The following is a 15,369-nucleotide window of genomic DNA, read 5'->3' as shown; positions in this document are numbered from 1 at the left end:
ATGAAAAAAGCTGGAGGGGCGGCGGGAGAAACTAACTGAAAGGAAAACAGAAAAGCTTCCAAGATTGTGAGCTGAGACTGTCTGAGGGCTCAATCCTGGGTCAGCACAGAAGAACCAAGAGAAAACGAGGACTTGTTTCTTATTGAAAAAGGAGGTCATCATATGAGACAACGTGTCCTGGAAGGGAAACCCAGCAGTGACCACCCAAAGCTAGACAGAGATTATCTTAAAGCCCGATGTGAGGGAATGTTCCTCCATAGCAGAGGGCAGCGTTCAATGTGGGACTGCCCACATCTAAGGAAAGACTCGAACTTTTCCATCAGACAAGATCGGTAACAGTCATCAAGCATTTAGCGGGCACTGAGCTGAGCTTTCACACACTAATTTAATCTTCCAAACACTCCTGTGAGGCAGACTCTCTTATCTCCATTTTTAGAGGAAGAAACTGATGCCCAGAGAAGTTGAGAAACTTGCCCAAGGTCGCTCAGTCACTTAGCAGTGGGGATGGAGTGTGTCAGGCAAGCTGCCCCAAGACTCCAACTTCTTATGCACCATTTTACAGTAGTGGTGAATGGGTGCAGAGCTAGGGGGGATGAGAAACCCAAAGATCTCTGGATGACGCATTTGTGGTTCCATCGTGGAAGCTGCAGTTGAAAATGTTCAGTTAAGGCAACTGTTTTAAGTGTCTAGAGGACAGCATAAATGTGGGTCTCCAGAATAACAGATACTATCAAAACCTTACGCCCATACCTCTTCCTTTTATAGTGAAGTACGGGTACACACAATTTCATACACCTACACACACACGCAAGACACTTGATTTTGTAAGTCCCTAAAATACCCTGATGAATTAAGCCTCCAGGGATTTGCTGAGCATCACCCTAGGATGTCTGGGGGAAGTGGTCCAGGGACACGCTGGTTGGCTTGGGCAGTGAGCAGTGGTGAAATGCTAACTTGCAGATAAACTCTCTGACAGATAACGCCATGAAGACGCCACGCTCTAGCCTCTGTTGCACACCTCCCTTTGCTACCAAACAAATGCTGCCCAGTGCCATCATCTCTTTTGCCCACCTCCTGGAGCCTGGGAATGGCTCCAGCTTCCCACGCACTTGCCACTCTCCTCTGCCAGCCTCAGCCTCATTTGGATTGCACTTGCGTTCACATCCGAATTTCTGACTTAACAAGTGTCTTGCAAACATTTAATTCGCTTTAATTTCATTATGCATTTGAAGAGGACGATTTATTGAGGGGGAAAATGATGTTCCGTTGCCAGCAATTAGATTAACTTAATGATCTATGATAAAAATTTCCTTTTGGGCTTTGGCTTTTGTCCGTGTTTACAGACAAAAGTAGGCTAATAATAATAATAACGAAGTTCCTGGATTCTCAGAGGGGTCTTAACTCCCCCTCCAAGTTCTACAAGATCTAATATGGAAATGCATGAAATGGGTAAAACATTCTTTGTGGTTCTCAGGTAGTTTGTCTTGTCACAGTACTTTCATTTGTGGGGAAACGTGTGTATTTTCATATGCAAAAATATCAATAAATTATCTTTGTTTTGATGGCTCTTCTGAGGAGATGGGAACTATATAACAGCATGGATCAGTTTATCTCTTCCTGTTCCCACTGTGTATCCTGAGTACTCTCTTACAAGTCAGAGAACTTGACTCCTTTTTATGAAGGATTGTATTTCTTTAGCTTTTCCTATGAATATTTAGGGACTAGCTTTCCTGATGGCTCAGATGGTCAAAGAATCTGCCTACAATGTGGGAGACCCACATTCGATCCCTGAGTCAAGAAGATCCCCTGGAGGAGGGCATGGCAACCCACTCCAGGATTCTTGCCTGGAGAATCCCATGGACAGAGGAGCCTGAGGGGCTACAGTCCATGGGGTCACAAAGAGTCAGACACCACTTGGTGACTAACACTTTCATTTCGCTTATACTGATCTCAGTGCAGACTGAGATCTATGAAGATAAATATTTTCCACTATAGCTCTTCTTTGTCACTTACCTGCCCACAGTTCCACCATATTGAACACACCCGGGACTCAGGGCTCTCGGCAGGTGGGACTGGTGCTTGTGAGTCTCGATTGCAGAGGACAGCAGCCTCCCACCACCCTTTCCCAGCTCTCATGTCCCTTTGCGTTTCCCAGAGAAAAGGTGGTTCTGAGGTTTGTCTCCGTAAGTCAGGAAGGAAGAGGGGAGTGGGAGGAAGAGAAAGAGGGTCATAACCAACCTTCCTGTCTGGAGAACACGGTCATTTCCTGTCTGAGCTGTGTGGTTGGTCATAGGAGAATCTCTCTTGGCCTGGAAAACCTGGCTGGGGTGTCCCTGCCGTGAGGAACGGTTAGGATTTCCAGGATGGTGACAGGATCACCCAGTGATGAGGTTTTATTCTCAGCCTTCCTTCCTCAAAGGGGAAACAGAGTGGCCTGTTCTTCACGGAGGTTAGTCCGGTTTCTTTCCTTAGAGGAGTGCTCTGGCGACTCTGAACTGGTGAACTGTTGAGTAATTTGAAAAGCGGTTTCCATCCCTGCGCACTGGACTGAGAGCTAATCACAGCTGCATTCTCCTCTCAGCTCTGCCTGATTAGCAGCATCTTATGCAAGCTCCTTTTGTGTCCATAAAATGCGGTGTCTGAATGCCAAATGTACTCTGTACTCTGGACCTGCTCTTCTTTCTAATTCACTGGAAAGCGATGACTAGAAAATATTAATAGCTCCCATGGTAGAGATTTCCATATTGATTCCCTGAATGTGTGTTTTGCTGGGATTCAATCCAGGCAGTGTACAAATGTCCAGGCACTCTGGTGTTAAACAGACATTTATGAGACGTTGAGTTTTTGGTCGAGTAATGGTGCCAGGGTCCCCTGATGACAGTCTCCAATGGCAAACTGGGAGCTTTGAGAAGACCTTAACAGACTGTTCAGTTCGGAGGCGATGCCAACGTTGTCTTGAGTGTCATTCAAGGGGACACCAGTGCCTCCAGTCTGCCTCTGGTGCCCCATAGGTATGACTTCTTCACCCCAATATCAGGGTCATTCCCAGTCTAGGTGCCTCTTCACCTCTTAGCTACTGAATCCTTCAGAAGCTGACTTGAGATGGAGCTTCTGTTATTCATTGTAGACACTGAGCCTGCCATTCAACGTGGACTCCTGCCCTGTCCCCTGATGCTTATACAGCCAGCAAACATGACGAGCACAGCACTGACTCAAACACATGTGTTTTAAAAGATATAAATGTACCATCTCAGCGAGGGGCACGGGAAGGTGAAGAAGCACCCAGGCAGATGGTTGGAGTCCTGTCCCAACCGAGGGTGGGGTCAGGTCAGCTGTGTTTTTCTTTTCATCCTAACCTTCTGGTCTGTCTCAGGAGCCATTTTTTTCAGCATGTGCCCTTTGACTCGAGGGAAGCCGGGTGCAAATCCATCACCACCACTGTGGAAGGAACCCCAAACCTGTGCCTCCTGCAGAGGGTCAGTGAAGCCACGTGAGAAATGGCAGCAAAAATGGCCTTCTTGGGAAGCAGTCTCGTTTACACCAGTGAGGGGGTTAGGAAGTCAGCATTTGGGTTGTAGTCAGGGAACCACGCAAAGGACATTCAAGGGTTCTCTTGCCCAAGGACCACCGAGACTAGCTGAAAACTGTGGTCTGCACATTTTTCTAGGAGAGGGTCCACAGCTTTCATCAGATGCTCCCCAAGCTGCCCACAAACAAAGAAAGGTCCAAAGCCACTGACATTTTTTTTCCCTCTCTCTCTACCTCTTGTCTTCCGAATCCAGGGTGATGGAGCTGACTTCCCTGTCTTTCTTTCTCCTTTGCTCTTCTTTAGAAAAAGCAAGTGAGTCAGACCAAGATCCGGGTCATCTCAACCATCCTGTTCATCTTGGCTGGCTGTGTCGTGTTTGTAACGATCCCTGCTGTCATCTTCAAATACATCGAGGGGTGGACGGCCCTGGAGTCCATTTACTTTGTGGTGGTCACCCTCACCACGGTGGGTTTTGGTGATTTTGTGGCAGGTAAGCACTCTGGAATATCCCAGTCCCCGGGGCCCTGGTGGGGAAAGCATTTACTGTGGTCAGTGCTTTTCCAAACCACGGGGAAAGATGGAGGAACAAATGGGAAAGGCTCAGCATCACTGCTGTTGGGCACAGGCTTGCTCCAAACCTGCAGTCCCCTGTGGGGGGAACAGCAGCCGGCTGCTGCCTGGGGAGGAAGCCACTCTCTCTCCTCCCCGACTCAGGAGGCAGGCTATCTTCATCATCGTATGAATTATGACTTGCCGGGGTCCAGCCCCAGTGGATCCAGGGTAATTTGAAGGGGGACGGTGTGGCGAGAGAGATTTATAGATTTAGAGAGAGATAAGGAAAGAGTTTGCAGTTAAGAGAATAGAGGAGAGAAAGAGGCTGTATTCCTTGGTGTACATAGAAAGCCAATAAAGCCCAGAGACAAGGGACTTAAACCGTCTACATAGGGCCACAGGCGCCCACTTGAATATCGGAGGGTGCCCTGCCTTGGGCTCCCTCTCATGTGGGTCTTAGAAGCCCAGGCAAATAAGTAGACATGGCGAGCCTCTATGCCCCAGATGGGAATCAGCCAGAAAATAGAGTAAGAAAGAAAAGAAGACACGGGGGAACCAGTCTTTCCAGGAACTGGCCCATCCTTTATTGTCTAGAAAAGCTTTTATACTTTTGGTTATACATAGAGATCAATGGATAATACAAAATCATGCAGTGTCAGCAGCCCTGACTCTTATTGAGACTAGATTTTCTCCCTGCATCCCTAGCTGTATCCACAAGTCTTAGGTGATTTACATCATCTTCTGGCCAGGAGGCCTACTAGCATTTTACGACCCTTTTCTGATAAGGGTCTGTCAACCAGAAAACTCATTTGCCTTACAAGTGTTGTTCTTTCCAAAGTCTGGTGCCACTTTCAGAAAGCACCAAATAAAGTTACATTCTTACATAACAAGGACACAACTATTTATAACAAAGAAAGAGGAATACAGTGATTTATAACAAAGAGAAAGTTCATTAACTCAAAAGTCTAGTGTTGCTAACATCAAAACTACTATATTACTTTTCCTATATCCAATTACATTGATTAATATCCTTCAGGTGCCTAAAAGATAAAGAATATGGAGGCCTGGCAGCAGTCATTGACTCAACAGTGAAACCCATCACCAATATAATTTTTAGCTTTTTAGAAAAGGCTCTATATCTTTAAGATGCTTTAATCTTCGTGCCTCTCGAGGTTGGGAGCCATAAACAATTCACATGCGTAGTTGTAAAAATCCAGACAGACTGGTCAGGTAAGTTAGAAAGCTATCAGAGGGATTTAACCCGAGACATTAGTTTTACGCCCAGGAGACTTATTAACTGGAGCTCTAAGTTAATTCTAAAAGAGGAAGGTGGTGGGGGAGAGCCCCTGTTAATGTCAGAAGCATAAGTGAAAAGCATAATGCAGTATGGCAGGCAGACTCTGGTTTCGGGGTTAGATGCTCGAGAAATTCCAGAGAGGCTCCCTTAAGGCCGGACTCGCGTTTGCCTGTCGGACCCCTTAACCTCATGACCTTTGCCACAGGTGGGACTCCTCATGCTGGTTCCCGGCATCGACTGAAATGAATTTCTCATTGGATTTCAGGCTTCTGAATTGTATTAAGGCTCCTTGCATCAACTGATAAAGGCTATATTAGCAAGTGGCAAAAATGAAGCTCTGGAGAGATAAGCGTTGAGTTTAGCCTGCAGGGACCTGCAGATGAAGCTTCCTGATGCTGAGGGCAGAGTCACCATCCCTGGAAAAGTTGCTCCAGGCATGTCCGGATGCAGGACTAAAGACCCAGGTGACCACCTGGAGTTGGAAACTGCCCCAAGGGAATTTAATATTATAATGGATCCTGCATGAATCTAGATAGACACAACAGCCTTCATTGTCAAAATAAATGCCAATGAACCGTGCTTAAGGAAGAAAAAGAAATCACCATCAAATTCTTCTAGGGACAGGGAGCTTAGAAACTGAAATGAAACCTGATGCTTTACCTGTTTCGCTCTCCCAGGGTGGTGGGAAGGTAGGGATAGAAGGAGGCCACCGATCTCTTTCCAGATGGATTAGTTCTGGGTGGTCAGACAAATGCTCAGTTTCTACTCCCAGAAGTGAACACTCTGACCCAGTAACTCTGTCGTAACTTTATATATTTAAAGAGGCCAGGGATCCCCTCTTCTGGAATCTGGAGAAAGGGTAAATTCTGGAAAGGATGTTGAAGGTTGCTGTCTCCGTGGTAATTCTAAGGAAACAGGCAACAGGAAGAGCAGTTTTGCAGCTATTCCAGCTAGGAAGGTGAAGGCCGAAGTTGCCTTTGTAGAAACAGCAGTTTTAATGTTTTCTTCCTTTTGACTGTCTTAAGGACTAAGAACTCGACAAGTCAGAGTGACTGAGAATTGCTTACACAGAGCCCAAGGCCTGGGGCCCCTCCCACCTTGGCTTATCCTCGATGCTCAGCTGCTGAGCAGCTCCCCAGCTTGGGCAGGAAGTCACTTGGTGCCACTTGAGGAGAGGCCTGAATCTCTGGACAGACAGCGCACAGACAGGAGGACAGTACCAAGAGCGACCATCCGGTCAATTCCTTAGCATCATCCGTAGCTGCTCTGTGGTGAAACTCACTGAGGTTCCAATCCCAGCTGCAGTTTGGAGATATTTCACTGACATCTTTAAGTTCCCTAAAGTATCGTCTGCACTCTGCCGTAACTGCAGAGAGTCCTCTGTGCTAACTCTCGCCTGTCCAGAGGACTGTCTTCTGGAGGACACGTGGGGCAAACCCTGCTCTCTAATCGGTTGCTCCGTTCAGTCTGTTGATCTGGGTCACAAATAGCACAGCCTGGGGAACAGGAGATTCATAAAACTGCTTATGATATAAGTTTATTATTTATCCTTATGAGCCACGATGGGCCGTGAGCACTTAGCACACACTGGCACTTGGCCTGATGTTTACTTACCTGGAAAGGCTGTGACCTCCACAGCCACAGACATAGCATGGCTTTGTTCTTTTGTTTTTTAGTGATCTTTAGCAATGGAAGATTGTAATGAATCTAATGGCCAAGTGTATAGATAAATACAAAGAACTGTTAGAAAGTTTTAAAGTCTATTTTGGTTGTAATTGGGTCAGAGGAAATGGACATGCTTTCCTGTGGGTTTTGATAACAGTAACCACTGTACATGTAAATATGTCTCCTGCAGAGTACCTTTCTTTTTAAAAAATTTTTAAAAATTTCTATTGAAATATAGTTGATTTACAATGTTGTGTTAGTGTCTGGTGTACAGCAAAGCGATTCAGTCATACACATATATGCATCTATTCTTTTCCCATTCAGGTTATCACAGAATATTGAGCTGCGTAGTACTGTTTTAATTGCCTCACCTACCTCTGATTACAGAACCATATTTCCTTTGCCCCATAGTCTCTGCAGACTTGGGTCTGTTATAATTCATGGTGCTGACCGCTATTGGACCAGGCCCTTCTAAGCTGCCATTTCCATAGCTTACAGAGACCAGTCTGAAGCACTGCTGCCTTGGAACCCTGGAAGTGTGTCAAAGCCTTTTTGGCAATACTCTCAGAGCGAGAGGGAAGGCTGTCCATCTTTTAAAAAGATACATTAACAAGAGCTGATGGTTGCTGTGATTTGACAAGGCATCAGCTTGGAAACAGAATCAGAACATCAATCACCAAGCAGGATTAAGTGCTGGTTTATTTTGTAGCTGACTCACTTTAGGACAGTCTAACAACCCAACAAGCATTTTGCAACCCTGACTGACAGCACTTGAATTCCAGGCCAGCAGCTCATAAACCAACAGGCAGAAGGTGTTTCCTGCCTTGTTTGCTAGCGCGCCCTAGTGACAATCTTTTGTGGACGATGGTGATTGGTTGGTAAATATTTACTTTCCGAGAGCTCCCAGGAAAAAGTGGCAGAGTTCTCCTGCCTAGTGCAGAGATGAAATGAACCTCAAGACTCACTTCATGTTGCAGAAAGTCCAACAGTATCCTAGAGAAAGCTAGGGAGAGGGCAAGAATTGCCTGAAAGGGAAAAGCAAGGCAGTTAAACCAAACCAAGTGGGGTTTACCACAGAGCCCTCTAGCAAGGTTTGGAATTCTAATTTTCAGAAGTGGCGGTATCTATGGAGACCTTGTGGGCTCTGTTGCAAACTGAGAAGTACCACAAGCCACAGAGCCTGCCCAGCCGCCTGTGGGAGGTATTACTGATACCATAAGAGCTCAGTGCAGACTCAAAGGTGCTACGTGAGGTTACCACCACAACCCAGCGGGAAAGTCCAGTGACCATTCACCATTTGGCACAGTAATTACCAATCCATGGCTAATGTCGATTTTCTTAGAAATGGCCACAAGCCGACTTCATTGGAAAATGACATCTCACAGACAGGTATTTCATGAAGTGTCTTCACTTTATGAGAGGGGGCAGGGCTTAGAATCTCTCTGTTGCTTGGCTACCTTGGGCAGGCTTGCAGAAGGTCTAGAATAAATAGGCTATTTACTTGGAATAAACGACTGGTCTTTTCAATGGAACAGCCAGCCAGTCAATGCAGTCAGGCAACTAGTCAATTTGGTTTGATGGATTTTTTACTATAATCCCTATTTGTAAAATAAAGGGATTGAACTAGCTGGCCTTGAAGGTCCCTTTTTATTCTCACACAGTGATTCTAATTGACTCGGTCTAATTGACCCTATGGATCAGCATTATGTAAACACCATCCTTTGCTCAGCCTTAAATCACTATTGCCTGGGTCTCAGTCTCAGGGATACCATCAAGTCTGACTTTACTTCCACACACCTACTTCTGTCTTGGTAAATGCACATGTGCTTAAGGAGGAAATGGTGCCAAGAGTTCCAAACCATTTGAGATTATTTAACGGTCTTTTATTTTTTATTAAATTTAAGGCAGTTTAAGAAAAACTTGACAAAATCAACTACACCCCAATAAGAAAATTAAAAAAAAAAAAACACAAAACTTGAAACTGGGCCTGCTCTGTTGTCCTCTAATTCAAGCCATTCATTGTCAAGCTCAAGTTTAAACTGGATGGATCAGGCTGGTCACTGACATATTTTTTGTTATTATGTATTGTGTGTTAAGGGCTTCCCTGGTAGCTCAGCTAGTAAAGAATCCGCCTGCAAGGCAGGAGACCCCAGTTCGATTCCTGGGTTGGGAAAATCCTCTGGAGAAGGGATAGGCTACCCACTCCAGTATTCTCGCCAGGAGAATCCCATGGACAGAGGAGCCTGGCGGGCTACAGTCCACGGGGTCGCAAAGAGTCGAACAAGATTGAGCAACTAATCGCAGCACATGATGTATTGAGATTATTGGTCAAGATTCAAAATAAGTGAAGCCACAGGTCAGGCTCCTTTGGGGAAGAGACACGACTTTTCCTTGCCCTCCCACCCTTGCCACATCGCGTCTACAGCAGGCCGACAGCTGAGTGTCGGATGGTGATGCGACCGCATCTCTGCTACACGGACTGGGATGCGTTTGCTCTGCGACGACCGTTTGCCAGATCCTGGTTAAAGTAGCGCTTGTTTTCAGGGGGAAACGCCGGCATCAATTACCGGGAGTGGTACAAGCCCCTGGTGTGGTTCTGGATCCTCGTTGGCCTCGCCTACTTTGCCGCTGTCCTCAGCATGATCGGAGATTGGCTACGCGTTTTATCTAAAAAGACAAAAGAGGAGGTAGGATTCCTTCCAGATTCTCTGAAAGTTCCCGAGGTCAGGAACATTCTCGTCTCAAGAATTACCTGTCTCTCTTCTATGGGCTAGACTATCTCCTACTAAGTGGAGGCCTCCTAGACATCCTTGTTTTGAATCCTTGAATGGTTTTAAACGCCACACGTTAAATGGGATAGCAGTTATTTCTGGATTCTTTTTTAGCAGGTGAGAAAAATCTGGTGACTCACCAGCCCACAGCTCCTGGAAAAACTAGTAAACAGCAACTTATTTTTAAAAAAGGAAGTGAAAAAAAAAATACCCAGACATAGTCAGCATAGGTAGACTGCAGTTGGGGGAGGTGTGCAATTGCCCCCAATCAGCAAACGTGTGCATTTTCCTCAATTCCATATGAGACTGAAGTTATTGAACTGTGGCCGGCTGTGGGGGGTGAACTCACGGGCTCCCTTTCACTCATGTCCCCTCTGGGTTGTCAGATCTGTAGAAACAAATATACGTCTGCGGCCAGCGGCACACACACAGCGGCCCTTCCTTCCTCAAAGCAATGTGCATGGAAGCCTACACACAGGCAAGAAAAGGAATGGCTAGGGAGCAAATGTAGATTTTGTGATTAAAAAAAAAAAAAAGAATGTCCATGTAGTTCTTCTGGAAAGAGAGGAAAAGAGATAAGAAAGAAGAAGGGTAAAGAGAAGAAAAGCAGTAAAGAAAGGAAAGGAGATAAAACCTAAAGAAACAGAGGGACAGCCTGTTTAAGGGCGACCGTTCCCTGCCCAGGGTGCAGACATTCCCAGCGGAGTGTCCTGGGAGAGCCGCCTTAGATGGCGCCATCTCCCACACCATTCCTTGGGGCAGAGGTTTAATTTTCCTGGCTTGCAGAAGCAGTCTCCAGTCTGACTCCCCAGAGAGCTAACTGACCTGCTGAAAATCAGCCATAACAAAAGAGAACACTCAACAACATAAATATTGACATTTCTCAGCGCAAAAATCCGAGTTACTCCTCTGCATAGGAAAGCATGTTCAGTTCAGGTCAGTCGCTCAGTCGAGTCTTATACTAACAGTCCTGCTGCAATAAAGCCTAGAGAGTTGGTCTTGATCCTCATGCAAGACTTTGCTCTGAGAAAGCACACGTTCTGTGGGCTTTGGCAGAAGATGTCCCCTCCCTGCACCCTGAACATGGAAACTTGGTTATCAGGTACCCTGCGTGGGGGTGGGGGAGTGGTCTTAAACCAGCGCAAGCCAGACAGCACAAGGTCATAGACAACACTGCCTAGATATGGGGCGACACAGGACTTTCCTTTTTAGCACTAGGCCATTTTCAGGCTAATGGGGACGGGTGGAGCACTCTAACCCAGACAGAGGTCTTGGAGGGACAGGGCAGGGCAGAGGACCCGCTGGATACTGCTTTGTGCCCAGGGCCGAGCTAGGTGCCCGGCTACCTCACGTAACAGGAAAAGCTCTGAGCTAGACAAGACTGCCTCCGAGTTATGCAGCAGGAATGATGCCGGACCACGGAAGGGTGAACAGACGCTAAGTCAGGTCCGTCCCCGAATCCAGGTGTCCGGCGGCGGTCGGGTTGCCCAGCACGTGCGCCTCTCGGAGGCACCTTAGTCCTGAGCGGGAAGGGCGAGGGTGGAAGTAGCCTCTCCTTCCCTTGGCGGGGTCAGACGCAAAGCCGCCGCCTCTGGGCCTCCTTCCCTCGAGGACCCCCGAGGGCTGCGGGCACGGGAGGGTGGTGGCGATGGGGGGCTGGTGGCAGTGGAAGGTCGTGGCGATTGGGGAATGGGTGCAATGGGGGGTGGGGGCGTTGGGGGGTGGGGGCGATGAAGGGGTGGGGGGATGGGGCGGTGGTAGCGATGGAGGGGGGTGCAGTGGGGGGCGGGGGCGGGCGGAGGCGGGTGCCCGGGCGCGGGGGGATGGCAGCGACGGGGGTGGCGGCGATGGGGGGCCAGTGGCGGGCGCCTGGGCGCGGGGCGTGGGGCGGGGGGCAGTGTCTCAGCGCCCGGTCGTCGCCCCGTCTCTCCGCCAGGTGGGCGAGATCAAGGCGCACGCGGCCGAGTGGAAGGCTAACGTGACAGCCGAGTTCCGGGAGACGCGGCGGCGGCTGAGCGTGGAGATCCATGACAAGCTGCAGCGCGCCGCCACCATCCGCAGCATGGAGCGCCGGCGCCTGGGCCTGGACCAGCGGGCGCACTCGCTCGACATGCTCTCGCCCGAGAAGCGCTCGGTGTTCGCCGCGCTCGACGCGGGCCGCTGCAAGGCCTCGTCCCAGGAGAGCATCGACCACCGGCCCAACAACCTGCGGCTGCAGGCGTCCGAGCCGCTGCAGAAGCGCGGGCAGGGCGCCTCCGAGGACAACATCGTCAACAAGCTGGGCTCCGCCTCCAGGCTCACCAAGAGGAAGAACCGGGACCTCCGGAAGGCCCTGCCCGAGGACGTGCACAGGTTCTACAGGACCCTCCGCCACTACTCCCTGGACGAGGAGAAGAAGGAGGAGGACACGGACAAGGGCTGCAGCTCGGGCCACTCCAGCACCGCCGTGCTCACCGACTGTGCCCAGCCGCCGGCCGGCGCGGGGGACAGCGTGGGACCCGCCGACGCCAAAGACGCGGAGCGTGACAGCAGCGCGCTGCTCGAAGCCAGAAACTAAGCGGGGAGGACGCAGTGGACGTGACCCAGCCTTGTCTTTTGTTTGTTTGTTTTTAAATATATTCACCCTGAGACACGTGCCTTAAGACTTCTCGTTAGTCCGAAATTACATAGCGTCGAAGAAGATACTTCACTGTGCCATAAACGACCGAGAAAGCAAGCTCGCTCTGCCAAAAGGGAATCAAAAGAACAAGGACCTGGCTTTTGATCACAGCCACGGGACACCCAGGGCGCCTTCGCGGGAGAGGGAGGTCATGGCCGCCGAGGTCCAGGGCACATGCCGGCAATGGATGCGGTCGCCCTGGGCAGCGCCGACCCGCTCCGAAGGGCGCGAAAGGGCAGCTATTCTGTAGACCAGCCGTCTGAAAGGAACAGGTGTGTCTTTTAAAGGAAGTTGTTTCCTGAACCCACTGTCAGTAATGTGTGCACGCATGCACAAGGGGCCTGGACTGGGAGGTGGACTGGTCCTTGTCACTTGGGGTCAGAGTGGACATGCTGGAATGTTGCTCTGAGCTCCGATCTTGAGACAAAACCGTTCAGTGCATCCCTAGTCTTTTCTAAGCTCCAGATGAATGTCCCTGGGACCCAAGAGCACCTAGAATTTGTTGGAAGCAGATGAGAGCACACGTATCAAAAGGTGCAATTGCTTTCCTCATTACAAGAGAAAAAAAAGTCACATCACACTGTGGATATCACCTTAACCAATAACAGAAGCCTGCTGAATTTTGTCTTTTTCACAGGTCCAATCCAACTCGCAAGCATTGGTGAACACTCAACCTCAGCCGCTGCGTGATGACAGGCAAAAACCAAACCTCAGTGCACGGTGCGCTGAAAAGGCACCGAAAGGGTGCAATGGTGAAAACAAACTGGTTTTGAAATGTTCATGTTCACTTTTCTAGTGGAACTTCTGTTACAATTGGTTTTGATAAAAGGGGGAAAAATACCAAAACTATTGCCTTGCATGATGCCAGTGGCTTACTGTCCTGTCTAGCTGATCCTAAATGTTTGTAAACATAGATGTCCTGCATGTCTGAGACATACCAAGGAGGACCATGGCATCGTTCCTTCTCAGGGCTTCTCGTCCCTTTGGGTGTCTTAGGGTAGACACAGTGACACCAGGTCCTATCCTGCTATTTGCAAACAAAAGGAAAAGGACTCCCTCAAACCAACCCTTGTACGAGAAGATTGAATTGTTTTCATTGCTTGCAGCTTAAGTGCCATTACTGCCATTTTTTAAAAAAAATAATACTTAAAAGAAGTATTTGAAAGACTTCACTTTTATGTTTGGGTGTTCCTTTATTCTGAAAGCATCGCTCCTTTTCCTTGATCATTTCTTGTACCTGCTAGCCACTAAAGTTACAATGCTACTGTGATTGATTGTTTCTAGGAGAACAGTAACCAACATGTGGTGATAATTATGATTTTCTTTTTCATGAGGTTAGAACACCAGGTGAAGGAAAGTGGGGGTCTGACGGGTCATAGGTTTGGGGAGGAAGACTCTAAGTGGATTTTTAGCAGCAAGGAAAGAGTACGTACCACGCCAAGCATCCCACATGTGCCTCGGCCTTTTTCAGAGTTGGCTGGCCATTATCCTGGTTCAAACCTAGCTATTTGTGCCACATACTTCAGTGTTTGGACCTGGCAACACCCGAAAGTTGCTGCTTATGGGCCTCTGGGCTCAGTACCACTGTTTGGGGATGTCACATAGCTAACAGGCAGGGTGGATTTGTCAAAAGGTCACAGGACTAGCAGAGACTTCCAGAAACCATCTAACGCTTTTCTGACTTCCAGGGAAAAATGATGGCCACCGCGTCCTTGACTGCTTCTACCGTGGCAGACTTTTTGCTGCTGTTTCCCCCAAATGCACAGCTCTCGTTTGTCTAGAGCACAGGCAGCCCCCGTGTGCCACCCCCGTCATTGTAAGCTCTGATTAAAGCACTGGCATTGCTTTTGGGAAGGAGCCAAATAAGAATCAAGTCTGATTAGTGCCCCCTGCCCCATCCAAGGTATGTTTGGGTTAATGCTGCCACAGGGCTGTGGCTCACGGGTGACATCCTGTGTCCACAGAGTAACAGACAGATGCTTGGGCAATGACGTATATGCAGGGGTGTAGGCCTTGGTTCTTACTACGGGAGTCATTCCAGTCTGACAAAGTGTGTGCTAAGGAATTGGTAGGTTAACTGGGCTTCCTTGGTGGCGCAGACAGTAAAGAATCCGCTTGCATTGCGGGAGACCTGGGTTCGATCCCTGGGTTGGGAAGATCCCTTGGAGGAGGGCCTGGCAACCCACTCCAGTATTCTTGCCTGGAGAATTCCATGGAGAGAGGAGCCTGGTGGGCTATAGTCCATGGCGTCACAGAGAGTCTGACTAAAGCACAGCACAGCACAGGGAACTGGGACTTTCTTATTCTGACAAGTTGAAAGCTTCCTGATTGAACTGTCCAGGGATCTCATTCATTTGGGTTTCTACCCTCTGTTACTCGGTACTTTCTCTATAATAGTGGGTTAAAATTCTAGACTCTACAGGCAGAGCTGGCCAAGAGGCTTCCCTGTCATAGATGTGGCACTTTAGGGGCTTGGGCTCACTGAACTGCCCCAGCAACGCTCTGCGGGAAGTGTTTGCAAACCCATTATACACGTGATGACACAGAGGCTCAGGGAAGCCAAGTGAGTAACTTAGCTAAGGGCACACAACAGGAAGGCGGCAGAGCTAGTGACCAGAGCCTGTCTGACCACAGCCTGCTTCTGACTTTGCTGCAGTGTCCGTGCCGTGCGCCTTGTGTGTGTGTGTCTGTGTGCACGCGTGCATGTGTGTCTTTCTAGTTTCCTGGATGTGGCATACAGAGGTAGGGGGAAGCTCTTTACTGCCCAGATGGGATGAGGTCTTTGTGAAATGGCCTAACACGTTGTCCTTACAGATGATCATTGCACATCGCTTCGGTTTTGGTTTTGGGAATGTGCCTCCTGGCACCCTTTCTGTACTGTTAAAAATGCCCTGTG

At 48.7% G+C, this 15,369-nt stretch overlaps 1 protein-coding gene across 1 annotated transcript in view; it reads left to right on the top strand.

Annotated features, from left to right (window-relative positions):
• The window catches only part of KCNK10 (potassium two pore domain channel subfamily K member 10), a 157,391-nt gene extending 143,061 nt beyond the window's left edge, over positions 1-14,330 (top strand). The window contains exons 5-7 of the mRNA XM_069597206.1: positions 3,833-4,019; positions 9,588-9,730; positions 11,751-14,330. Of these exons, the coding sequence (XP_069453307.1) occupies positions 3,833-4,019; positions 9,588-9,730; positions 11,751-12,371 (951 nt within the window). The 3' untranslated portion in view covers positions 12,372-14,330. The remainder of the gene's footprint in view (positions 1-3,832; positions 4,020-9,587; positions 9,731-11,750) is intronic.
• Positions 14,331-15,369: the final 1,039 nt, after the last annotated feature.

This window comes from Ovis canadensis, chromosome 7, assembly GCF_042477335.2.
Source record: "Ovis canadensis isolate MfBH-ARS-UI-01 breed Bighorn chromosome 7, ARS-UI_OviCan_v2, whole genome shotgun sequence".
In the NCBI taxonomy this organism is placed as follows: domain Eukaryota; kingdom Metazoa; phylum Chordata; class Mammalia; order Artiodactyla; family Bovidae; genus Ovis; species Ovis canadensis.
This window is presented reverse-complemented; position numbering and strand designations above follow the sequence as displayed.